A 24,774-nucleotide genomic window follows, 5' to 3' on the forward strand; every position below is an offset into this window, starting at 1 on the left:
GTTAGATGGGTACGTGTGTACATGCTGGATATGGGTATCACTCTACAGAGCTTGGAAAAACTTGCAAGTGGGAAATAACTTCCTTTTATGTATAAGGTATCGATGTTATTGTCCCTGGCAGTGTTCAAGGCCAGGCTGGAGGGGGCTTGGAGCAACCTGCTCTAGTGGTAGGTGTCCCTGCCCGTGGCAGGGGGCTGGAACTGGATGAGGTCCATTCCACCACAAACTATTCCATAATTCTGTGATTATCAGCTTCATAAAATTGGAACTTGATTGATCTCCTTAATTATTTATTTATTTTTTAACAAGAAATGCAGCTTAGGTATAAATCTTCCAAACATCACTCTACATACTTGGAATATTTCCATAGTGATGCCACAGTTACTGATCAGACAGAACAGATTTCTTTGAGTGTATTTACAGATGTTAACTCTATGTGGTAATTTTCAGAAAAGGCTCTGAAAAATAGACCCCCCCTCATTTTGTGGGGCTGGCATTGGAGCTGTACAGATGGCTGCTGCTAAGGACCTTTCAGTTGCACAGCAGTCAGCTCTTCGCAGGCTTCAGCATATGGCTGGGGCAGGTTGTGCTCTGATGCTTAAGGGAGCGGATAAGGCTTATGGCCAGTGACACCCCCTGAAGAGTACTTCTGGATTTGCCTACATTAAGGCTCCTCTGTGTCAGCATTAGTAGCTGCAGTAACAGGTAATGTCTGTCTGCCTGGTTTCATGAGTTCTTTTGGGACTATTGCAAGGGTGACCATGGGTAGTTTGGGAATTCAATAGAGTTTACTCCTTGTTACACAGCGGAGGTGCAGGAACTGGTTTCTTTTCACATTTCTACATGATCATAACCTTGGTTTTAATCTCTGTGTTGTAATATCTGTTTCTGTGAGGGGTATTTATACAGTTATATACAGTTTGTGGGATGTATAATGGAAATTGTTATTTACTTGTTGCTGTTCTTATCATGGTTATTACTGTGCACTTCTGCATGTGTGGTGTTTTTGGATAAAAGTGGAAAAATGGCTTACCTTTTGAATGCTCATGCAGAAGATTTAAAGGGCTTGAAATGCGTACTGCACCTTAGGCTATGAAGTTAAAAAGTGGCTTTGCCAATAAAGTGAGAATGTACAATAAAACTTTCCCCATTTAGTAGTATTGACTCCTGCATTCATAAACTTCAAACAACATGAATTCCTAAGTATGTTGGGTAATATTGAACTTAGAATTGTGGAAATAAAGTACTTGACCCAAAGCAGGGATTGCACACCCATCCCCTGTGCTGTTTTCTTCCAGACAGGCTGAATGAGGGTGCCTTGTTCTGCCTGACATCTGCCCAAGTCTGAGTGAGTCTCATTTGTACCATAGCAATGGGCACTTGAGCTGTGCCCCGGGTAATCAGCACATGAGGGGTGTACGTGACAAGTTGGACACTGAAGGGACACGCTGTATCTCAGCTATTCAGTTTCCTTCTGAATGGACTGATATGTTCTGTTGGCTTTCCTTGATCTTAGTACCCACGTAAAGCTTGGTCCTCTGAAAAGAACTGTCAGTCAGCAGCTGATTTCTTACTGGGGCTTTGTCTCAGCTAGTGAAGAGAAGGTGGGATCCAAATGTCGCGAGTCCTGTTGCGTTCCTGGAGACAATACAGGTCTTTTACTGCTGGATTGCTTCTGTGTGGTGGTTTTTTACATGCAGTGCTTATCTAATCAGTCTTAGTGGAGTCTATTTCACCAGTGTGGATTTATTTAGTATAGATGGTGATGAATGAGCTGAAATATGCTGAAGTTGTAGCCACAGGTGACTTACGCTGGAGAAAGGCTTGATGAGGGGTGGTCCATCCAGGTGCCATGGAAGTCCTTGGAACACTGAAGATGGGGTAATTCTGTAAGGACTCGAACGCTTTAAGAACACATCAAATTGATGAGGTTTTTTTGGCCAACTAATAACCTTCTTCATATTTTGATCCATCTTGCTGTAAATGTGTGAGAATTCACATTTGGTTCATTGTGCAAATCCAGGCATTGATCAGCTGACTTGCAGTTCAAAGTAATATTTCATTTACAGCAATGTTTTGGTACACACATCTCACTATTGCAGTAACTCTGCTTTCTGCTGCTTGGCTCTCTCGGGGCAGTGGATTGAAGCTGGCCTTGCCCAGTGCCTTGCCCTGGTGCCACATGTGTCCGCTTGTGGATGAGGTATTGTCCTACATGTCGCTTGGTGTATTAGCAGACAGGGCTGGTTTTAAATGTTAGTTACATCAAGTTTTATGTATGTTTGCTTTGAAATGCAACAGTGACTCTGGTGTTGTCAGACCTGTGGCTCTTGGAGTTCGGTTGGGAAGCCTGAAACTGCCAAAGCAAGGATTGACTCAGGAGCCGAGCTCCATCAGGCACAGATGCTGGGATACTTAGGCCATGAAATAATCCTGGTTTAGCTCTGGAGCACAGAAGCATGATTGCGTTCCTGCAAATGTTATGCAGAGGTTAAAATTGCTGAATGGTTTTGAGATTATAGGTTTGATTGCATTCAGACTGTATAAAGGCAGTTCTCTCCCCCTTTGACAGCTCTAGAGGTTTATTCTGCCCTCTGCACATTGTCTTACTAAAGGTTGCTGTTAGCTCTGCAGTGAAACACTTTGTGTTCTGATTTGGTGCAGGTGTCCTGGACCATTGTGGGGTATGTTTTAGAATGATGAGGGTGCTGAGGTGCTGGCACAGGGTGCCCAGAGAAGCTGTGGCTGCCCCATCCCTGGCAGTGTTCAAGGCCAGGTTGGACACAGGGGCTTGGAGCAACCTGCTCTAGTGGAAGGTGTCCCTGCCCGTGGCAGGGGGTTGGGACTGGGTGAGCTTTAAGGTCCCTTCCACCACAAACCAGTCTGGGATTCTGTGATGAGGGCAAAGCGCTTGATCTCTTGGAGCTTTACACTCCACACGTTAGGAATGCTTCCATTGCCAGCTGCATCCTGCATGTTAGAGTGTGTTTTTCCCAAGCCAGGTGTTTGCTTCATGTTGATAGTGCTCTCTGTTGCACAAGCTAGTGCTGCTGTTGAGTGGTTAACGTAAAACAAGAATGACTTGTACTGAGTTTAAATATGGGTTAGTGTTACAGCGACCAGTGTAGTGGATCCTGTTCTGTTACAGTCCCATTCGTTTCAGTGTATGCGGCTCACCTGGAATTACAGTGCTGGTAAAGGGCATTGCAGGAGCTCTGGAGTGATCCTGCATGTACCTGCTGCTGACTGTTAACCAGCTCCTGGGCACAGCATGAGGGGTGTTGGGTTTTTGGGAACAAAGCTTCCTGAAATGTTAGACTTTGGACAGTTTCACACAGCTTTCTGTTTTTGATGGTGACTGCTGCTTTTCCTTCAAGGACCCAGAACTGAGCAGCTTTGCAGAGAGTATGTTGATTTTTTTGATGTAGTGAGGAACATTGTTGTAGTCTTTTCAATTAAAAGAGAAAACTCTGTGGGCAATATTTCTCTGATTCTATGATACCCTCTTTAATGCTTGCTCCTAAGCAGCCCTGGCTCAGCAGATGCTGCACAGGGTGTCTGCAGCTGAATGAGACAGGCCTGAGCCTCTGCTGTGATGGTGCTGGCAGAGTCTCAGTTCTTGTCATGTTTAGTTTTGGTGCCTTTTGATCAGAGAGAATCAACTGTTTGTACTGGGATTGCAAGAGCAACGTGTTGCCTTAACAACTTCTACTTCCTTGTGCTTGTAGCTCTGACCTGGGCTCTGTCAGCTCCTGGCTCTGTCAGCTGAGGGGCTCTGGGCACTGCCTTCTGCAGGGAGAGGGCTGTGTGTTAAATAAAATGAAATCAAAACCAAAACAACATATTGAAGAAATTGATGAACTTCCTTATGAAGCAGACCTCTTTGTTACTTTATCCATGTGAACGACTGACTCTGTGACAGGTTTAGATCTTTTATTCTTTGGAATTTAGAGATGCCCTGCTCTTATTTAGTTTTGTGTGTATGTGAAAATGCTGGGAGAAGTAAGCTCAGTGTCAGGTTGGCAGAAACTCTCCTTAGATAACGTTGTTAAATACTCACCTGGCAAGCAATACTGGTGTGCAGAGGTAAACCAAAACATAATCATGGAATCCCAGACTGGTTTGGGTTGGAAGGGACCTTAAAGCTCATCCAGTTCCAACCCCCTGCACAGCTCCCTGGTGAGCAGTTGTTGGGAAGGTTTGACCCTGGAATGTTCTCCCGCCGGTGCCATGTTGTTGGCAACATCATCTCATGCTGAGGGTCACGTTCCCTTTCCGTTCCGTATCTGTCTCCTGTGTTGGCTGTAGCTGTGCCCTTGGTGTCAGTGGTGGCTGCAGTGTCACCAGTGCCTGTTGCCCTGCTCACTTTGGGGTTTGCTTCAGTGCATTAAGTTAAAGACGGGCTTTATCCAAAGCGACTTTATGCTTATGGTAAGGTGCTTTAGAGTCCTAAATCTAAACTAATCTACTGCGTATGTACAGCATTCTTCCTTTGAGGGAGTATGGGATTTGTTTTTCTGCACATAATTTATCTGTTGTGATCCTGTATTTAAATTGGGCTTATCCCTTTGGGTACAGACTGGCATGGTTCTGAAATTGGGAATGTACAGAACATTCCAAAACTTTACTCCTACTGTTCCAAAAAGGAATCACTATAACAGGCAGTTGAATCTGCCTTAGTCAGCAGCCGAGCATCTAAATAAACACTTCTGAAGTACAAGTTGTCATCTTGCTGTCTTGAAATCCCTTACTCCAAGACAATGCTTGTGGTGCTAGTGTTCATGTGTAATGAGTGTCCTCCCATACAGTCAACTGGGGAAGAATCATGTTGTTCTTTATTCACAAAGGGAAGGAGAAAACCCATAAAACTTTTCTGTGGTGCATCTGATTGGTTTTACTTCATTTTGCTGCAAAGAAAAGAAGTCAGTGAGTTGTGAAAAGGGAAGTGTACCTTTGTGGGTGTGAAGTAGTTTGGTATGTCCGACCGTTGAAAACCAACAAACAAAAAACCCCCAAACAACTGAAGGATGCATATATTTGTGCCTTACTTGAAGGGGAAAAAAACACCACACCTGAACACCAAAAAACCTTGTGTTATAAAACCCAACCAAGCCAAAACCCCACTTGTACGTTTTTCTTTGCTGGAGGTGTGTGTTCATGTGTGCAGCTTGGGAACACATTTTTGATGGTTCCCTTGTCCTTGGACAGCTGGGATGTGTCCGTCTGTCAGGTTTCAGTTCACCTGGATGCAAAATCAAGCTTGTCTTAGGACATAATTGTGCAGTGGTGGAGACTGTGCTGGAAAAACAGGACACCCAGTTTGCTGGTTTCACTGTGTGGGGAGATCAGTAGGTTTTGCATCTAGAACTGATTTGGTTTATGGGCTGCACTTCAGGCTTGCTGCTTGTGCTGTGAGAATGAGAACTGCTGGGTTATATTTGCACTAGAAGCATGTCTGTCACAGAAACCCTTCAGCTATAGCTGCTGCTGCTCTGCCTTGTGACGATGCTCTGTGTATATTTATGCCTGACCTTCCCGTGACATTCCTGAAACCTGAGCATCTTGCTAATCTCCTTGCATCTTCCCAAGCTGTGTTATCGCATCCAGCTCCATCACATTGGATTCCAAACGTTTTCAGCATGGAACTGCCCTGTTCCAAATTCCAGACTTCTAGTTTCATTCCGCTGCTCCAGCTCACCTGGTGGAGGTGAGTTGAATCAAAGCTGACAGCCAGGGAGGTGGAGGTGGATCAGCCAAGGATCTGAAAGGAGACTTCATTTGAAGTGAATCTGTTGAATTTTCATATGGTCTCGGTTTGCTTCTGCTGTCCCAAAGAGCACAGAGGTCATGTATCAGCAAGTCAGCAGGTTGTGTAGGACCCCGGCTGGACGAGGATAGCAGAGCTGAAGCTGCAGTTCCTTAGATGTGGATTGACATGACTTGAGTGAGTCAGAGCACTGTGGGAGGAAAGCGGCACACGAGAACTGAAGCAGAGGAGTTTGCAAAGCTGTTCTCTCCTGGCTAGAGCAGCATCTTTGGCTGTTGCCTGGGCTCCTCTTTGCTCTCTGGTTCTGTCTCCCCAGTAATTAGAGCACCAATGTGACTGTGTTCAGTTCTGTTCTCACATAATTAGCGCTGGGCCCATAAAGTACAGAGTATCCGTGCGGGGTTTTGCTCGGGGGCTTTGCCAGGACGTCACAGGGCTGTCATTGTCAGCCGGAAATCCTTGTCATTGCTGCTCTTCCACACTGACACAGACATTGGTGGGTGAGAAGTAATTACGTGCTGTGGCTGGAGCTGAAGGCAGCATAAGCCACCTCTCTGCTATGCATGGCTTAGGAGGAATGAGGAGTGCTGCTTAAGAACAGGAAAGGCCTTGTTCTCTGGGCAGTTAATGTACTGGGTTGTAAGACCATTTACAATGCAGAACTTGAGAGCAAAGGGAGGGAGAAAGAGGGTAAATGAACTGAATCATATTACTGGAATTTGCTATTACAAAGAATTTAGAGAATCCCAGGCTGGTTTGTGTTGGAAGGGACCTTAAAGCTCATCCAATTCCAACCCCCTGCCACGGGCAGGGACACCTTCCACTCGAGCAGGTTGCTCCAAGCCCCTGTGTCCAACCTGGCCTTGAACACTGCCAGGGATGGGGCAGCCACAGCTTCTCTGGGCACCCTGTGCCAGCGCCTCAGCACCCTCACAGGGAAGAGCTTCTGCCTCAGAGCTCATCTCAATCTCCCCTCTGGCAGGTTAAAGCCATTCCCCTTGTCCTGTCCCTACAGGCCCTTGTCCAAAGTCCCGCTCCAGGTTTCCTGGAGCCCCTTTAGGCACTGGAAGATGAACATTTGCCACAAGAGTCTCTATAAACACTGATATAAAAACTGTCCAGTGAATAATAAGCTGATGCAGGGAAACCACAAGGCCTGGACCACAGGCGTTTCCATAAACACTGTAACAGAAGAGTGTTTGCTCTTTAGTGCTTCCCATCAAATTTCTTCAAACTTATGTTCTGGCTCCTATCCTGAATCAAGCCACAACATGCACAAACATACCTTTTCTGTTTGATTCTTTCCCTGAACTACAGACCCCAGCAGACTCCAGACACCTTCCTGCATGCAGAAAGCAGCTGCTGGGGAGATTCTTTCTTTAAACGAGACAAAATTGGCTGGGTCCTGACATGTAGTTTCAGGGATGTAGGGGGGGGCCAGTGGCAATGCTTGATTTCAGCCCAAAATGCTCATCTATTGAAAAGATCTCTTTGAAGACAACTGGGCATGTTATAAATACTTACATTCAAACAGGTAGGAAGTCATTCAGGATCTTCAGCCATCATAGCAAACATCTCAATGTAAAATACCCACATCTAGTATTTGCGGACAAGGAGCCTATTTCTGATTATCTGTTATCAACAATGCAGAGCAATGCCCAAGGCACAGTGTAACTAAGCTTTTCCTTCAGAGCTGTAATCTGATGAAAGCAGACAGAATGCAAAGGGCACGAGTCCAATTAAAAATACTGAGCCTCAGCTCTCTGCTGTTGAATACACGACGTGCACTCAAGGGGGAATGCCTTCAAGCACTGTATTGTGTTCGGGGGTTGAATGCACACAGGGGGGAATGGCTTTAACCTGCCAGAGGGGAGATTGAGACGAGCTCTGAGGCAGAAGCTCTTCCCTGTGAGGGTGCTGAGGCGCTGGCACAGACTTTTCCCAGAGAAGCTGTGGCTGCCCCATCCCTGGCAGTGTTCAAGGCCAGGTTGGACACAGGGGCTTGGAGCAACCTGCTCTAGTGGAAGGTGTCCCTGCCCATGGCAGAGGGTTGGAGCTGGATGAGCTTTAAGGTCCCTTCCAACACAACTCAAACTATGCTGTGATTCTATGATCTTGAGCTACCAGATGCATTTTGCTTCAAGTTCAGTACTCATCCCATTGCCATAAATGTCTGTCTTATTGCCCTGCTTCCCTCCCTTCCCAACCCCGCTCCTGTATCCTGTGCTGATGGATTTGCCATGTTGTGATTGGCTCAGCAGAGATTTCATGGGTGCCCCCACAATTAATTTTGTTCCATTTCCATGTTTCTAGTACATGCTATTCAAAGGCCTCAGAAGCTTCAGCTTTCAAGGATTTCAGTGTTATGAATGTATTGGGTTGATCCGAGACTGCCTCTGAATCACTAGACCCCAACACTGCTTTCGGTTTAAGGGTCGAAATGCAGAATCAGTGTTCCAAGTGAGTGAAGAAATGCTTTGCTTAAACTGCAAAAGTCTCTTCAGTGGCAATTATAAATGGCTATAAATACAGGAACAGCTCAGGCATGACTGATGTCAGTGCTTGACTTTTTTTTTTTGTACGTTTGGTTACTTTAACCCTTCATTATGTGGGATTATAGCACTGCATTTTCCAGACCACACTTGGTGCAATATGCAGCAAGACTTAGGTCAGTGGCCACAGTCACGTTAGGCCTGGTCTGAGTTGCCATCGTGACTCTTCTGAAGTACTGTTGTGCAACTTTGGTGCTATATTGGTTATTTCTGGGGTTCAGGCAAATGAAGTGGTGCTGCTGCATGTCTGCTGGTGGTGGTTGTGCTGAAAGTCATGCTTTGTACTTCTCGTAATGCATGTGCACCCTTCTGTGTATGATCACTGTGCCTTGTGTGGGCAAAATGATAATCACAGCAGCTCCGAAACCAAACTGCTGAACCCAAAGATGAGTAAAAAAACCTTAATTGTACCAACACGTTAGAGCAAAGCTTTGCTTAACAGAAGTACTGCTTTGTTTGCAGAGGCAGAAAGTGATTATACAGTGGAACATACACTGCCAGGAGCTGAAAGAATATGCAGAGGCTTGTGGGGAAGGTGTGATGGACAAGTGGGGATGCACATAGATGTCCTGATGCTTCAGCTGTGCCTTACGTTGGTTCTGCTGTTTATGTACAAGTACCTGAGCAGGGTGTTGGGCTTGTCTGATACCTACACCCACCAAACTCACTAATTATATTTTAAATTCATGTCATTAAACTTGTATAGTTCAAAGTGGAAAATTATAACCAGAAATATCAAATTTGTGGGTGAAAGTTGGAGAGTCACTAAATGTTTGTCTTGTGAGGAACAGTGGAGCATCAGAGTTTGCACATCTGGAGTCAGTTATCGTCATAGTTCATTAGTGTTGTTTCATCTGTGCCTTCTTTCTTCCTTCACTGATGATCTTTTTCTGCTTGAGAAATTGACGGTGCAAATTTGACATCTAGACATGGTTTTATATCAAAGCTTAAAAAAAGTCATATTTTGCATCAGTGTCTGATAGAAATTGAGTTTTCTGGTTGTGCTCTTTCGCCCCCCTCTCCCCCCCACCCCCCCAATTTAAAAAGGGAATTTAGGAAAACCAGAGTCTTGTGAAGCAGTTCTGATGAATGCCAGAAGGTGGCATCACTGATTTTCCTAAGAGCGTTTTGATTGCGAGAACTACACAGGATGCTGCTAAGCTTATTTTAAAGCTGTTGGTCCCATTTTGATCTAAGGAATGTTGGCTCACTTTAGTCCTTACCATTTAACAGACCTATTTAAAGATATACTCATTGTTATATATCAAAATGTGAAAACTCTTTCTTTTTTTTTTTTTATGCTGGCTTTTGTATCTATAAAGTTTATGAAGTTGGAAGTAGTTTAACTGAAGTGCAGGATGGAAGGAAGGGGTCGTCCATCATGTGTGCAGTGGAATTGTTCCCTGAGCTGCTTCACATCATCCCAGTTTCCCGTGAACATGTATTTTGCTTTACCAGTTTGCAAAATGAGACCAGTGTCTGTCTGATACGAGCTCTTCAGGTTAGCTAGTGCTATGCAAGTATAAGTTATCAACATGGTAATGTATGGTTTTGTAGTTCTAACCATTTATAGGTGTGCCAGTGTTAAGGGTTAGAAGCAGTCAATGGAAAGAGTGTGCAAAACCCAGCAATAAGCATTTAAATGCTGTTTTCAGCATAAGATCTGTTTCGTTCTGGCAATCTGGAAGCTTGATCTTTGTGCAGTGTTGCCAAGTATTTAATGACAAGTTGATGTAATAAGGTTATAGATACCATCTCATGGGATGCTTTCCTTCTTAGAGAAGCCTGTCTGTGGGGCAGTCATCTCCACGATGGTGTAGATCAAAAAGTACTTAAATATACCTTAAAAGTAGGTTTGTTTCCATTTCTAGGGGTGTTCATAAGAGCCAGTATATTGGGCATGACTGGGCAGGTCTTAGCGGGGTGCTGGGGCAGGGCTGCCCTGTGTGGGGTGAGGTGGTGGTGCCCTGTGCCAGACACAGCCGGGGCTGATCTTGCATCAAACCCTTATCTCGTTTGAATAGTTAAATGTGTTGGTGTAGAACAAACCCCAAACTCCTGAAGCAATGAGAGAGAGGGGATTTTTGTCTTTCCTTCAGCTCCCTCTGGCAGGCAAAGACCCGAATTACAACTTTGATTTTGAGCTGTTTCAGAGGACTTTGTGCTGGGGCAAGCCCTTATGACCATTGGTGTTGTATCCCAGGCCTGCTGGGATTCACTAGAGCAGCACAGATGAGTGATGGGGCTGGCTTGCAGAGCAGTCCAGCGCTATTTGCAGAATCATTAGACCCTTTTAGTTCTTTGCTGCCTTCCCTGCTGCTGTCCCTGGGCTGAGCCCCTCATCCCACCTCCGCGGGTCCTCCTCTTCTCAGAGCTTTGCCCAGTGTTATTCTTTCCTTAGTTCTGTATTCCCAAAGGATGGTTTTCCATGGTGAAGTGATGCCTGCATACAACAGTGTGTACAACGCCATAAAAATGTTGAAAACTCCCTTGAGTATGCAGTAGTGCTGGTAAAAGGGCTCAGCAGTGGGGCCTGGAGAAGATGCTACATGGACATTTCTGACAGCACCGAACTTCAGTTTTCGTTGTGAGTGAGATGTTTGAACCTTTATGAAATAAAGGTTTATAACAAAGGGCCACAGAGCTGCTGCGCAGGCTGGAGCAGCTCTGCTCTGGAGCCAGGCTGAGAGAGCTGGGCTGGGGCAGCCTGGAGAAGAGAAGGCTCCTGAAGGGGAGACCTTAGAGCAGCTCCAGTGCCTAAAGGGGCTCCAGGAAACCTGGAGAGGGGCTTTGGACAAGGGCCTGCAGGACAGGCCAAGGGGAATGGCTTTAACCTGCCAGAGGGGAGATTGAGATGAGCTCTGAGGCAGAAGCTCTTCCCTGTGAGGGTGCTGAGGCGCTGGCACAGACTTTTCCCAGAGAAGCTGTGGCTGCCCCATCCCTGGCAGTGTTCAAGGCCAGGTTGGACACAGGGGCTTGGAGCAACCTGCTCTAGTGGAAGGTGTCCCTGCCCGTGGCAGGGGTTGGAACTGGATGAACTTTAAGGTCCCTTCCAACCCAAACCAGTCTGGGATCCTGTGATCAGGAGACTTTATTTGATTTGAATATTTCATAGTTTTAAAAATCTGAACACCATTTGCATTCTTCTCTGGGCCTTTGTAAAACCAGCTTCAGCTTAGATTTTTCTCGCTATGTACAATTATTTTATGCAAAGCAGAATGTCCTGACTTGATCCTGAATTATCTGGAGAGTTGTCACTAAATAAGGATGTTGTAATTCCAAAGTTGTTCCAGTCTGCTGAGTGACTATCTTAAACCTGTCACTTTAAATCTGCTTTCGAAAATGAATTCATAGCTTGTCTGTTTGCCCACCAAACCAAACTCGAGTGAAGGAAAGAACTGGCAGCTTTTGAAACTTGCCAAGGAAATGTGCAGCTTTCTTGAAATTTCTATTCTCCTAGATGCTGTAGAAGAAAGCTGTTTGTAATCTCCTTTCTATAGTTAATTATTATGCAGGAATTTAGATGTTTGGTGTATTAGAACAGAACTGTATTTCAGAGAAACAGAACTGCTTAATGAAGCGTCGTTTTGGTGATCGCTCTTCTGTAACAATGTAAATGTAAGCAAGGTTTGCGTTTTGGAAGTCTCATGTATTTATGGTTTAATTTTTAATAACCGCTAAGATTGTGCTAGTTCCGTGGCATGAACATGCTCATCCTTTGTACGCTTTCCCTACTCCCCGTTCAGCTGAGTGTTAAAGGCTCTGCCTTTTGGGTCCTTTGTACAGCACCACTCAGCAGTGGGAATTTACAGAAAGCCTCTTCTTGCTGTAGAAGATGACTGGGTATCTTCTGAAGAGGTGGTGTCCAAGCCTGAGGAAGTCCTGCTGCTAAAGCTGCTCTGTGCACTGAGGACCACAAGGCTGGTTAAAGGCATCGCCGAGGTGTGAGTCTTACTTGAGCCGCGAACATCTTCAGTGTCTTTGCTCCTGGCCCCCTCCCACGTGGAAAAACCTGTGAAAACTATCGTTTTTGCCAGTTTTCGCTGTTGGGAATGGAAGAGCATCAAAAGGAGAGACACTGTTCCTTCATTTTTCTTTCCTTTTGGGCACAGGTAGTTGGAGGTCGTGCTTGGACTGTCAACGAACGATGACAGCGCTTGTGAGGACCAGGGTTGAGGGGTTTGAAATGGATGAAATGAGGAAGCTCATTTCTCAACACAACTACTTCTCAGGCAGCTGCGGACTCTTTGGGTTGTTGAACATACATTGTGGTAGTCCCAAAATCACGTGAGAACTCGAATCTTTCCTCACTGAGGTGGCTGGGAGGGAAGGGAAAATGGCTGTATCAGATGCAAGATAATATGTATTTGTCACGTATATATGTAAATTGTGTGTATATAGTGCATCTATATAGTGATGTGCATATATGCACATGCCAGATAGAAGAACACACACCTATAGAGTGTGCATATATATATTTCTGTATAAAACATAATTTTTGTTGAAATGATACATCCTAAAGTGTTCCTGCAGCAATTTCTACACTTCTACAGGACAAAGCTGCTGAGTAGGTGGCTGCAAACTGCAGTGCTTCTCCTCAAACATGTGGAACATGCCCCGAATGCTTCACTTCTCAATATTTAAAGGTTTAGGGATATTTTTTTTTTCTCCTGTTTTAGAAATAGCCCTATATTTCTATCATATACACATATCACTATAGAGACAGGAACCTGCACTGCTTCAGCCTCCTGGTAGCAGGGGGGTTGGCTGCAAACCTTGGTTATCTCACTTCTTCATGCTTTGCAGTTTATGGTTATTCCTTGTTCCTCGTGCAGTCAGGCCAATTGAAAAGAATGAAATATATTTAATAGTAACTGTTCTTATTCCGTGTCTGAGGCCACGTGTGCTGTCTGCAGTGCAATTGCTTCCAAAAGCTGCTGTAACTGCTCTCTGGTGTCTGAGGGCTTTCCCTGCCACTCCAGTTATATATTAAAATATATATATATATATATTCCTTTGAGACAACACAGCAAATAGTCAAAGTGCAGGTGTAATTCTCAGAGCTGTCTTTGGCTGATTTCATAATTGACTTGTATTTAACTGAAAGCCTGTTTCTTTGTAGGATCCGACCTTGGAGGTTTCTAGAAGCTGTGGTTTCAATAAGAGGATTCCCAGGTGCATATTGCCAGGTTTTTCGTGCACTTCAGTATTTGGGGGTTGTTGCTGTGAGGGGACTGCAAACGGCTGCACTGGTTTCCTCTGGATCCCTCTTTAGGCAGAGACTCGCTTTCCCTTCATAGGAATTTTGGTATGAAGATTTTCATGATACATGGTCAAAGAAATGGTATTAATGAACTGACTCATGTTTAGGGCAGTTCTGTCAACACCAGCTTTTAATTATTCTCTTCCAGTAGTTGGAACAGCTGCAGTTTAATGGCTTGAAAAGCCAGAGGTAGAGGCAAGAGAAGCATCCATGTGAAGGGGGTAGCGCTGAGGAAGGAAGCCGGTCACACAGTCAGGTTTTTAGGGATCCTGAAGAGAAAGGTTGCACATCTGTATTTGCTCCTTTTCACTGTCTAGACTCGTCCCTTTACAGAGAAAACCTGGTTTTCTGTGTTAATGAGTCTGGCATCTTTTCTTACACGAACAAATGTCTTTATCAGTAGGAAATAGTCTAGTGTTAGAAAGCAAACCATTGGTGACAAATACTTAGTGTTCAAGGCCAGATTGGACGGGGCTTGGAGCAACCTGCTCTAGTGGAAGGTGTCCCTGCCCGTGGCAGGGGGTTGGAACTGGAGAAGCTTTAAGCTCCCTTCAACCCAAACCAGTTTGGGATTCTATGGTTTAGACTTTCTGTTGTCTATATTTCTGGGTGAAACGGGAGGTGTAACTCACACTGTCACTGTAACTTTGAACGTGTTTCTTCCTGTAAAGCTCAGGGATGCCTGAGGTTCTGGAAGCGTAGGAGACTTTTTGGGTCACGCTAGAAAGCATTTGAAAGACTTGAGAATGTTTCCATACGGCATAACCCTGTTTCCACCTAGTGTTTTGGTTCCTCTGATCCTCGGTAGATGGATAAAAGCAGAGAGGTGAGCAGCTGGGTAGAGCTGAACAGCAAATCTTTTAACCACAGCAGATCACTTCACTGAGCAATTACTTTTCAGCTTTGTTTTTTACCAGTGTAAGGACTGAGACCACAAGTTAAACTCAGTTGATCTGGGGATGAGTGGCAAAGGAATGTGATCCGAGAACAGAACTGTCTGTGGAGTGGGTGCAGCGCGCTCGAGATCAGCTCATTTTTTCCCCGTGTGTTAAAATGTGTAATTAAACTGTTATTTTGGAGTCTTAATTAAAATACCAGAATAATACACTGTGATTTTCTGTTGTTTTAGGAATAGTTTATGGAAAGCGTAGAATACATTTCAGTAGTGTTTTCCCTGGGAATACACAACCCACTTGTGGCTGTCAGGAAGAAAATGGAATTTGATTTCTTGTTTTCCTCCTTACGTACAAGATAGGTGACTCACTGCTCATGTGGTGGTTCTTCTGCAAGTGAAAAGCATTTCTAGAGTACCTGGCATTGCTGCTTCCTTCAGTTCTGCATCTTGTACAATGGCTCTTTTATCAAGCAGTGTGTGTGGGACAGGAGGAGGAGGTGAAGCTGGGCTGGGCTTGGGATTCATAGATTTCAGCTGTTTATTGTTCCTGTGTTTCCTGTAAAGGTTTTGGTTAGGTTGCTTGTGAACTAAATGGAAAAATGAATGAGAACAGTAGCCCCCAAAGGAGAACAGATGTTTGAGGACTGATGTTGCCCCATGGGGTGAATGATCTTGTTGGGGTCAGAAGTGAGAAGTAACTGATTCCTGGGTGTGCAGTGATTGACTTCAATACCAGTCAGTGCTTGGGAATGGCTGTGTGGCTCCAGCTGGTTTTTAGTTTACTGGTCAAGAGCTACTTTTGGAAAAGTGGCCCATTGGTTGTCCTCAGCCTCATTCTTTTATATTGGTAATGCTGCTGTTAATAAAAGAACTGCGTCATCAGCTCCTTGGGGTCAGCAGAGCAGGAGTTGCAGACTGTAAGAGCAGTTCCCATTTGGTTGTACTGGATGTGAGGAAGCCAGTAACAGCATTTGCTGTTTGGATTTTAAGACAGCTTCTGTATGATGGCAAACGCAACAGCAAGATTGAATGTATGAATTTAAAACCGTGATGGTTTTCTTTGTGGTTATAGTAGTTGCTGTCTGACATCTCTTTCAGATTTCACTTTTGGTTAAATCTGTTAAATCCTGCACTTCCTTCAGTGCAGAGAAGGCATGGTCTAGCAGTCTGGTGTTTTATATATATATGTATGTATGAGACTGTTGCAGGTAATGTTTATGAGGGCGTGCAGACAGGCATGGCTGTTGGCATGTGAACGCATGAATTCTTTTACTTAAAGTAAGACTTCTTTAGCCTAAACCCATGTACTTGCTCTCTGTAGGGTGGTGTTTATAGCATGTAAACTCTGTTGTCCTGCACAGCAAAGGTCTGCTCAGCCTTCCCGGAGCAGTTTCTATGGAATTTGTTGCCTGCGTTAATGCCGCTCATGTGTAATTTGGAACTTCAGCAGAGTGGGAGAGTGCTCCTGAGCTGTTTGTCAGAGTGCATCTGGGTTTGAATTAGTCCTCAGCTCCCACCACCCTGCGTTACTGCAGCTCCTCGCCTGTGGTTATGGTAACAGCTTCAAATGCCCAGAACTATTTTGGGCAAACGTTTGCAATAATAATGATCAGAAGCAGCAATTATTCCCTGGTGATTTCATCCTGAAAATAAACTGAACAGCATAGGTTTCACCATTACAAAACCCTATCGGAGTGCTATTAAATGCTATTAAATGTTTCAGTTTAGAGGAATTCTGCTCCTAGTTCTGTTCTTTATTGCAGAGCGGTGTGACAGGGTGTTGGCTTTTCTGTGACAGGATTAAGCTGTCCTGATGAACAGAAGAATCATCGAGCTGTACAGAGACTGTTCTGACATCTCAAGATTAAACATCTTCGTGTTGAGTTGTCTTCGGTGGCAATACATTAAAAGTGGTTTGTTTCATTTTTTCCCCCGTAAGGGAGTCAGCGCAGTTGAAGCTCTGCTGCCTTCTCCCTAAAATCCTGCTTTGCTTATGCACAGTGTTCCCTCCCATGCTCCCTGCAGTCACCAGCCCCGGGAGGTCCCCAGGCAGAGCCCGGAGGTGTGGGGTGGTCCCTGATGGCCACCGGTGCGACCATCTGCTTCGTCAGTTCTCCAGGCGATGTCTGAGCTGCTGGGGGGGGTGTTGAGCATGAGGCTGTTGATAGCATCCCTCCAAAGCCTGCGATAACAGCGTGCTCCTCTCTGCTTCTCTGCTGCAGGAGACGGTGGTATTCGTGTTCCCATAGCGTGTTGTAAAATGCATGAGATTTTGCTCATCCTGCTTGGAAGTGAGAATAGGAAAATGAGAGCATCCTGAAGCAGAAGCTGTTAGAAGAGCATGCAGAAACCTGCAGTGATTTGGGCTTTATTTTGTCTTCCTAGCTATGGATTAGAAGGACTGATTTTTGCAATGGGCTTTTTCCATAATGGCATTCTCGTATTGTTTGGTCAGAGCTTGCACAGGAGGAAAACAGGCTGCTGAATTTAGTCACTGATCTCTCTTAGCCGTGGCCTAAGGCTATGCTGAGATTTATATCCCATTTGTATTGTTGCAGCTCAAAAGAAGAATGTTCAGAGGATGACAAGTGTATTCTGAGTAGGTATGTTGTTTCATTTTCATATGAAACCCATTTTTTGTTTTCCTGCTTCCATTGGTCAGAAAGGAGGTTAATAGGAAGAGAATAGAGTGCAGTGCTGCAGTGTCCCTGTTCAGGTAGAACAATAGCATCCGACACAGCTCCGTAAAAATTAGCTGCTTTTCTGATCCAAAGCTGCATTGTGCTGGTGTGCACAGTGCAGTCTGTCTGTCTGGGGGGGTTTTTTAAGCATCTACTGCAGTCAGCGCTTCCCTGACGAGGTGGCACTATTGTGGAGTTGAAGGATAGAATCATCACATCGCTTTAGGGGACAGCAGGATTTAAAAGGAGATGGCTGGCAGCCTTGCTTTACAGCTCGGGAGCACCGGTTTAAGGGCATTGGCAGAAGCAGCTCCTTGTTCCTAGCAGCAGGCACTGCTGTGTCAGTGGTGTGTGTGGAATGGAAGTCCTAGTTGGTAGCCTGTTATGGAAACGCTGTTTGCTGTTATTGTAGTACCGTGGTGACAACATGCCATTGAAATGGAAAACGAGCTCTCCTGCTATCTGGAAATTCCCAGTTCCTGTGCTTAAAACATCCAGGTCATCGCCACTTTCTCCAGCATACATGTAAGTGAGAGAAATGAGGATAATAAGGTGGGATTGCTTTTGTGAGACTACCCTGTGGCAAAATACCCTGTTATGTGTTAAATGACATTGGCACTCAGAATTTTACCTTGTTTTCTGTGTAGACCCCCCCCCCAGACTTTATCCTGGATGTTTCATGGTGGATGTTGTGTTAAGTCTTTCCCTCTTTGTTGAAACAGAGAGAAATTGTGCAGATGAAGCTATATTTGTAATAATATTATCTATGTTCATTTGAAAAGTTCATGTTGCTGTTAATCTGTAGATCTTGAATTGACAAGGAAAGCTCCGAGGCAGGCTTTCGTTCTAGTGTATATGCTAACATTTCCTCCTCCTGACTACTGCACTTGGAAATTAAACATGAAATCACCTGCTGTATTGTACTGCACTTCTGTTCATGTCAGATCCTGTATGGAAGAAATCACCTGCCTTCGTCTCCTTTTATTCTGGAAAGTCTTAGCCTTAATACACATTGAATGTCTTTTGACAAAGTTACAATAAAAGCTTAAACCGCAAATATCAGTCATTCAGATCTAAGTACTTCTAGTGATGCAGTTTGTCCATGTAAAGTAGCTTCATAGAAAAGAGCATTTTAATACACCCAGAAACAATGTGCCTTTGTCTTGCCAAATCTTGGCGGAGCTTTTGTTCACCTTTTGCTGCTGCCAGCTCTGGGTTAGCACATACAGGTGGCTTTTTCCTTCTGTGCAATCGAACTGAGCATAGGGTGTTGAATTGTTTCTGCCTTTCTCTAAAAAAGCAGCTCTTTCCAAATGAGGAAGAGTTGCTCTAAAATGCACAAGTAGCTATGTAGATGATTTCCCTATCTGGAAATGACTATAAAGACTATTACTTTCCAATAGTATTCCACCCCAATACCTACAATATTAGTACTTTTAAGCTTGTATTGCCGTTTTGCAGATAGGTTTTTGGTTCAGCTCCTGTGAGGACATGGCTGTAAAAAGGGGGTTTTAGGGGTCCTCTGCATGTCGTGGTGTTCGGCTGCTGCCGTGCATCGCCTGGATAAGCAGCGGGGCCAGAACAGCTTGGCACAGCTGCGGGGTCCCTCTTGTCCTCGCTGGGAAAGTCTGGGCTTTAACAGCTAACCTATTTGAGACGAGTCTTCATTTCAGCCTTTCCGCTCACTGGATGCCTCGTGTGTGCTTAAGGCTACCAGAAGATGAGCTATTTCCAGTAAATTGCTACTTACTCTGAGTTCTTAAAAAATACTGGCTAAACATGAAGCGTCGTGATGAGAGTTGTGGGGCTTTTGGACCTATTTCAGGGAAGCAGTGTCTTCAGTGTTGTACATTACGCTTTTGGCTTTTAAACTATAGTACTTATTAAATGCAAGAAAGGTCAGAAGGAGCCCGGTCTGCTCTGTCTGCTGCTGACACTGAGCATTGCCTTTGTGTCGCTTTAAATTGCTCATCCAGCACCGTGTGTGCTCCGGCTTTTCTGATTGGGATCGTGTAGCTGATTATCTCAGTGTGTTCAAAGTGTGGGGACGGGTTTAGTGATCATGCTGAACTATATGATGCTGAGCTTATCCGGAGCATCAGAAATATGTGATCAGCAGCCCTAAGAACCTTTTTATAACGAGTCCATGTATCCCAGCGTTTATGGAGACATTTCTTCCCTGGCATGCAAGTCTGACATTAGCAGGACTCTAAAACTTAACATGAAAATCATTCATACACTTTATTATAAAGAATGAGAAGCATTACAAAATGGCACCTATTTGATTAGGCAGTATATATATATCGACTAATAACCCCCCCATCTAATTTAGGGTGACCAATAAAGCAGGTGATGGAATTAATGATCTTCATTGCAGAGATCACAGTAAATTTGCTACTGTTTTATGTGATCCGATGTTTTCCACATTCATATTCATAACTTTTCTTTCCTAAGTAGTACTCTGCACACTGGCAAGAGGCTTATGTTTTAGGTGAAAGATTCAGGAATAAGTGGTGTGTGAAACAGGATGTGTATTGATGTAAAATAAATGACCCTAAAACTCCTGAATTCACAGATGAACACCTCTGTACTTGCTATGTTGGAGCTCGGGTATAGAAAAGTAGAATCGAGCTTTCGATCCCTTTAATAATTGACATCTTAATCTTGTAAAATAGGTTTGTAGTGTAATTTTAAATGTAAAGTAGGGAGGTCTTAAAGGATTGGGGGGGGTTTGGGAGGTACCTAAAATGAAATTCCAATTTTCCAGGTTTTTCTAGTAAAGTTCCGCTTAACTTTACAACCTTCATCCTGCTTATGATTTACGAGTACCTTACTTGAGGTTAAACTGATTGTCAGGACACACAGGTTTTATTAGTGTTTGATTTGGTGCATGTAGCCAGTACCTGAGCTCTGCCTTAGTTTCCCCACATGGAAAGGCCGAGACTGGTGGTTCCAGGCACGTTTGGCTGCTGGGATGAAGCAGGTCCAAAGTACCACTGGAAAGCAGGTAACTGTCCTCAGGCTGTGCAGCTGGGAGGGGGTTTGTGGTAGTTCCTGAGGTGGGGAAGGAATTCAAAGAGCTGGTCCTAGAGAGTTCTCTGCTGCAGCAAACTCGTGGCTGGGTAGGATGTGAAAGGAAGGACCTGCTGCAGCTGAGCTGATGACTTTGCAGCGAGGACATGGTTCTGCTAGTGCTGGTGTTGCTGGGTCTGGTTTTGCTTTCCTGGCAGCAGGAAGGAGCAGCAGTGAATCGCTGCCTCTTGGCTGGTGGTTTTGTTCACCTCCAGTTGTTTGTTAGAGATAACTTTGGGATATCCTGACTGCAAGAGGTAACTCTTCACATTATACGGAGGGCAGAGGGTTCCCCCAATGGAACAGATGGGCCCTGGCTTCTGGGAGAACTGATCCAGAGCAGCCTGAGCTTTCCTTCAAGTTGATGGGAGATTGTGACATTGCATAGGGAAAATGAGATCATTTTAGGACTGAAGCACTGGCGTGTGACCAGCATGTGTAGGTGTAATGCAGCCTGGCTCAGTGCACAAGTTAGGAATGTGCTGTACGTGCCTTTGTCAAGCTGCTTTCCAGTTCCTTTCATGACGCTTGCAGTGTTGGGGTTTAGACTTTATATTCCTGTTGTCAAAATGAATGTGAAAGCTGTTACAGCAAGTTTTTGCTCTGCTAGTGAAATCGTATTTGTGGTTGTGTCAGCTATGTGGGGACAGACTTAGGTGACAGAATCATAGAATCACAGAGTGGTTTGGGTTTGAAGGGCTCTTAAAGCTCATTCAGTTCCAACCCCCTGCCACAGGCAGGGACACCTTCCACTAGAGCAGGTTGCTCAAAACTAGGACTGTGATAATAATAAAGCCAGGGCTATAATAATATATTGTGTGAGCTGGTGAGCAGTTTCAGCAAGTGAATCGGAAGAAAGGACAAAAGGAATAATACCGAGCTGCAGAAGTGCTATTCCTTGGCATCATAGCCGTGTATTGAGAGCCACATGTTTAAAACAAAAAACCCTGGTGCCTGACGTGAGCAGAGGCTGAGAACAGACACCCTGCTTGAGAGAGCGTGAGGAACAGCTCAGCACTTGGCTGTAATAACACAGCTTGGAGGTGTTAAGGAACGCATCCTTCTCCATTACTGTGTGTGGGTCCCAGTTATTGTTCAGGCATCTCAATTACTGTTCATGGGTCACATCATCTCATACTCTTAAGACCAAAGAGAATTCTGTTATTCACAGCGGCAATGTCTGCTGTATGGTTTTCCATGTCTGCTGTATGGTTTTCCAAACTTGTGCACATCTTCCATTGACAAGGATGGCAACAATGTTTGTGGAAACTGGAGATTAAAGTGCAGCGATGGACATCTGCAAAGAATTCACTAGTGCAAAAACACTGTTTGCAAAAACACTATTTTCAAACATCCTCTGACATAGGCTTGTTCTAGAACGTGAAGTGGCTTCAGCCTCCAATGTGCCACTGTTAAAAAGAGCAAAATTCTTAATGCAGAATAATCTGTCTGTAAAGTCAGTGACTTCTCTCCTTTGACATGGAATAGTGTGTCGATATTGTCGCTGGCAACTATCCTTTGCATGTGTTTTCATAAGTAACTGACTAACATTAGGAGACAAATGCAATATTCCAAATACTGCTATCAAAAGGTTTGTAACACTGTCTGTCCTGAACTGTGTCTGTGAAATTTATCTAATGGGAAATGCTTGGCAGTAATGGAAATCAGTTGCAGAAATTCTTAATACTCTGGTGTAATCAGTGTTAGCATTAGCTGCTTAGATAGGTTATATAGGTTAACGCTTTTGTGTCTTCTTTCAAATCTCTGATTTGCTCTACAACGAGCTCTTTGAATTTATGCTGTACAATGATATGTACTTAAATGGGAGGAGGTGTGTATGCAGAATTCATCAGACCAGCCCTATTAGTGCTTTTCTGTGAGACCACCCTCTGTTTCTGCTGTCTTCACTGGTCCTTTTTAGTAAATCACCCCTGTTGCTGGTCTCTCAGGCATTCAACCCCAGCTCAGGCTCTCCTGTCTTCAGCAGCATTTCCGTTTTAAGCAGTTACTTCCTACATATTTCAGATTTCAGCATGTTCAAATCAATGTGCAGGTCATCCCTGCTATTCTGTCAACTAATCTGACAATGCACAAAGCCAGATCAAGGGGTGGGTGGGGAGTAGAAGGGGCTTATATCTTATAAATATAAGAATGCTTTAAATTCAAGTGATTTTGTATATGTAATTCTTATTTGTGCCTGTTGATCTGACTTTTGCTTTTTAAATAATAGGTATTTCAGTAGATTATTCAAAGTAATAAACTTTGAATTATTTATTATTTATTACTGCAGTAATAAACTGGCAAAACCAAGGGAAGACCCAAACCCATAATCATGAAGCTTCCCAGTGCTGATGGTTTCTCTGGGCAGCCTTTCAGAGGGGATGCTGGGGCTCACAGCTTCTCACAGTTACCTTCTCTTACATGCACAATGTTGTAATATTGACTTTATGTCATGACATGCTAAAACAACTTCATTGAGCTGTTTTGAATAAGTTCCTCAGCATGTTCTGTCAGTGTCAGCTTTGCCAGTTTGTCATTTTTGGCATAATTTCCTTGTTTCCTTGTGGGAAACTCTCGTTTGGTCACCTCCTACTCACTGGCATTTCTAGTGTCACGCAGCATTTCCTGTTGAAGTTTAGAGGCGGGTACCTATGGATTTTCATAACATACTTGGTGAATATTGGGCTATTCAAAACAATAGTCGCTTGTTTAAATGGTAATGGTGGGAATTGTAGTGTGATAATGTGCACCTCTAACACTGAAGTGTTATACACAGCTATATTGCTGCTGTAGTTTGTTGTCTAGCAGTGACTTGCAATATCTAAGTTGCAAAAAAGTGATTGTTTTTTCATGGGATGGACAAGTCATGCACAGCTCTTATCTGGCAATGCCTGTGTTTCAACTCTTTATCATGGAGGGGAAAATATTTAAAGTAATTAATGCCCCCCCCCCGTGTTTAGGGATGCTAAAACACTGCTGAGAGATGACGAAGCAGGAGAGAGGCAGGAGGAGCCCCAGGCAGCAGAAGAGCAGAGCGGGGGTTAATGACCAAACTCTAACCTCAGAACCTTGTTCACTTTTTTGCTGGCTTTTAAGCTGTCAAAATTATTCTGTACAATATATAGGAGAGAAAAACCAACAAACCCCAACACTCCAGAAAGAAGTTCCCAAATCTGTTACAAGAATACAGGATGTATATTCTGTGCTCAAATCCCGAATGCAGATGCCCTTATAGACACATACAGGGTTTGGTCTCTGAGGAACCATTCTGCAAACATAACACTTTATGTGTACAGAAACTAACTGTAAAGATCCATCAGGTAGAATGTGATGCACTGGTGCATTCGGAGTGTTCTGAACTGGTTTGTAAGGCACGGGCAGTATTAAAGCTAAAATGATGACTTGCCTTTTGAACACCAAAAACTGACTATAAAGGGCAGAGAGTGGGATGTGCAGTGTCAGTCCAGCCTGACCTGGGGAACCTCTCAGTGACTGTTGGGCTTTACCTTTTTGAACGTCAAGGAAATGAAGTAGCTCTGCTTCTTTTGTAGAACAGCTACAAAGTGTGTGGCTTGGCTTTGCTTTTCCTGGTTTGGATCGTAGGAATCAATAGACTAACACTAACTTTGGCAACAAGTCATTAGAGAGCTGTTTCTAATTTAGCATTATTAAACAATCTGAGTCTGCAAATTCAAGCTACAAATGGCTCAATGAATGTAAACCCTTTGTCAACCAGATAAATGTGGATGTGAGACTAAGGCTCCCAGAGAGACCAAATACTGTTAGGAACAAAAGCTTTATAGCAATGACTGAGCCAAATATTGCTTTGTTTCTGTGGAAAACAAATTTGAATTAACCAGCAGGCTGTAATTATGCTGCAAACAGCTTGAGACCTCTGATAGTTTAGTTGTTTAAGAAGGAATTTTGAGGAGAGTGTTTTCTGTGTGCTCACCCTTGGGAAATCCTACCAAAACAGTCAGTGATGTTGCTCAGTCTCTTCTGCTGGCTTTGTGGGACTTGGGTTTTGTGCTGACTTTGGTCACAGGGTGGCCTTGTTGGGGAGCAGTACAAAAAGGTTCAAGTGATGCTGGGAATAGGCTCATTTCTGTGTTGTACTCCTTTCCACCCAGCTCTGTTGGTGTGTGGAACAGCAATCGTACCTTCAATCATCTGGGTGTTTCTAGTTGCCTTCATGATTTCTGTTGGCATCGTGGGCTTGCATGCTTGGGCAGAGATGTTTTGTCAAGGTGGTTGTGGCTGAAGTGCAAAGAGACTTGAGTGCACTTAAAAAAGAGTAAAAAGAAAGGTTTAAAGCTTGACAGTTCTGCACTAGTCATGAAAACTTTGCTTCTAGACCAGCTTAAGTAGGTTACCTTGAGCCTGACTCTGGTTGAACAAGGTTCTGTGTCACAGAACCACAGACTGGTTTGTGTTGGAAGGGACCTTAAAGCTCATCCAGTTCCAACCCCCTGCCACGGGCAGGGACACCTTCCACTAGAGCAGGTTGCTCCAAGCCCCTGTGTCCAACCTGGCCTTGAACACTG

General features: G+C 44.2%; 1 protein-coding gene across 8 annotated transcripts in view; it reads left to right on the top strand.

Annotated features, from left to right (window-relative positions):
- The window catches only part of KLHL13 (kelch like family member 13), a 66,336-nt gene that overhangs the window by 19,302 nt on the left and 22,260 nt on the right, over window positions 1-24,774 (top strand). Inside the window, exons 4-6 of one of the 8 annotated variants that reach the window (XM_030498717.1) lie at window positions 16,276-16,390; window positions 17,036-17,080; window positions 17,571-17,683. The exons of 3 other annotated variants lie outside the window; for them this stretch is intronic. In XM_030498717.1, the coding sequence (XP_030354577.1) occupies window positions 17,586-17,683 (98 nt within the window). In that variant the 5' untranslated portion in view covers window positions 16,276-16,390; window positions 17,036-17,080; window positions 17,571-17,585. Of the gene's footprint in view, window positions 1-12,394; window positions 12,400-16,275; window positions 16,391-16,417; window positions 17,081-17,108; window positions 17,684-24,774 lie in introns of those variants that run through there. 4 more of the 8 variants (XM_030498726.1, XM_030498719.1, XM_030498720.1 and 1 more) reach the window with 4 other exon arrangements.

Source organism: Strigops habroptila, chromosome 9 (assembly GCF_004027225.2).
Source record: "Strigops habroptila isolate Jane chromosome 9, bStrHab1.2.pri, whole genome shotgun sequence".
Lineage (NCBI taxonomy): Eukaryota > Metazoa > Chordata > Aves > Psittaciformes > Psittacidae > Strigops > Strigops habroptila.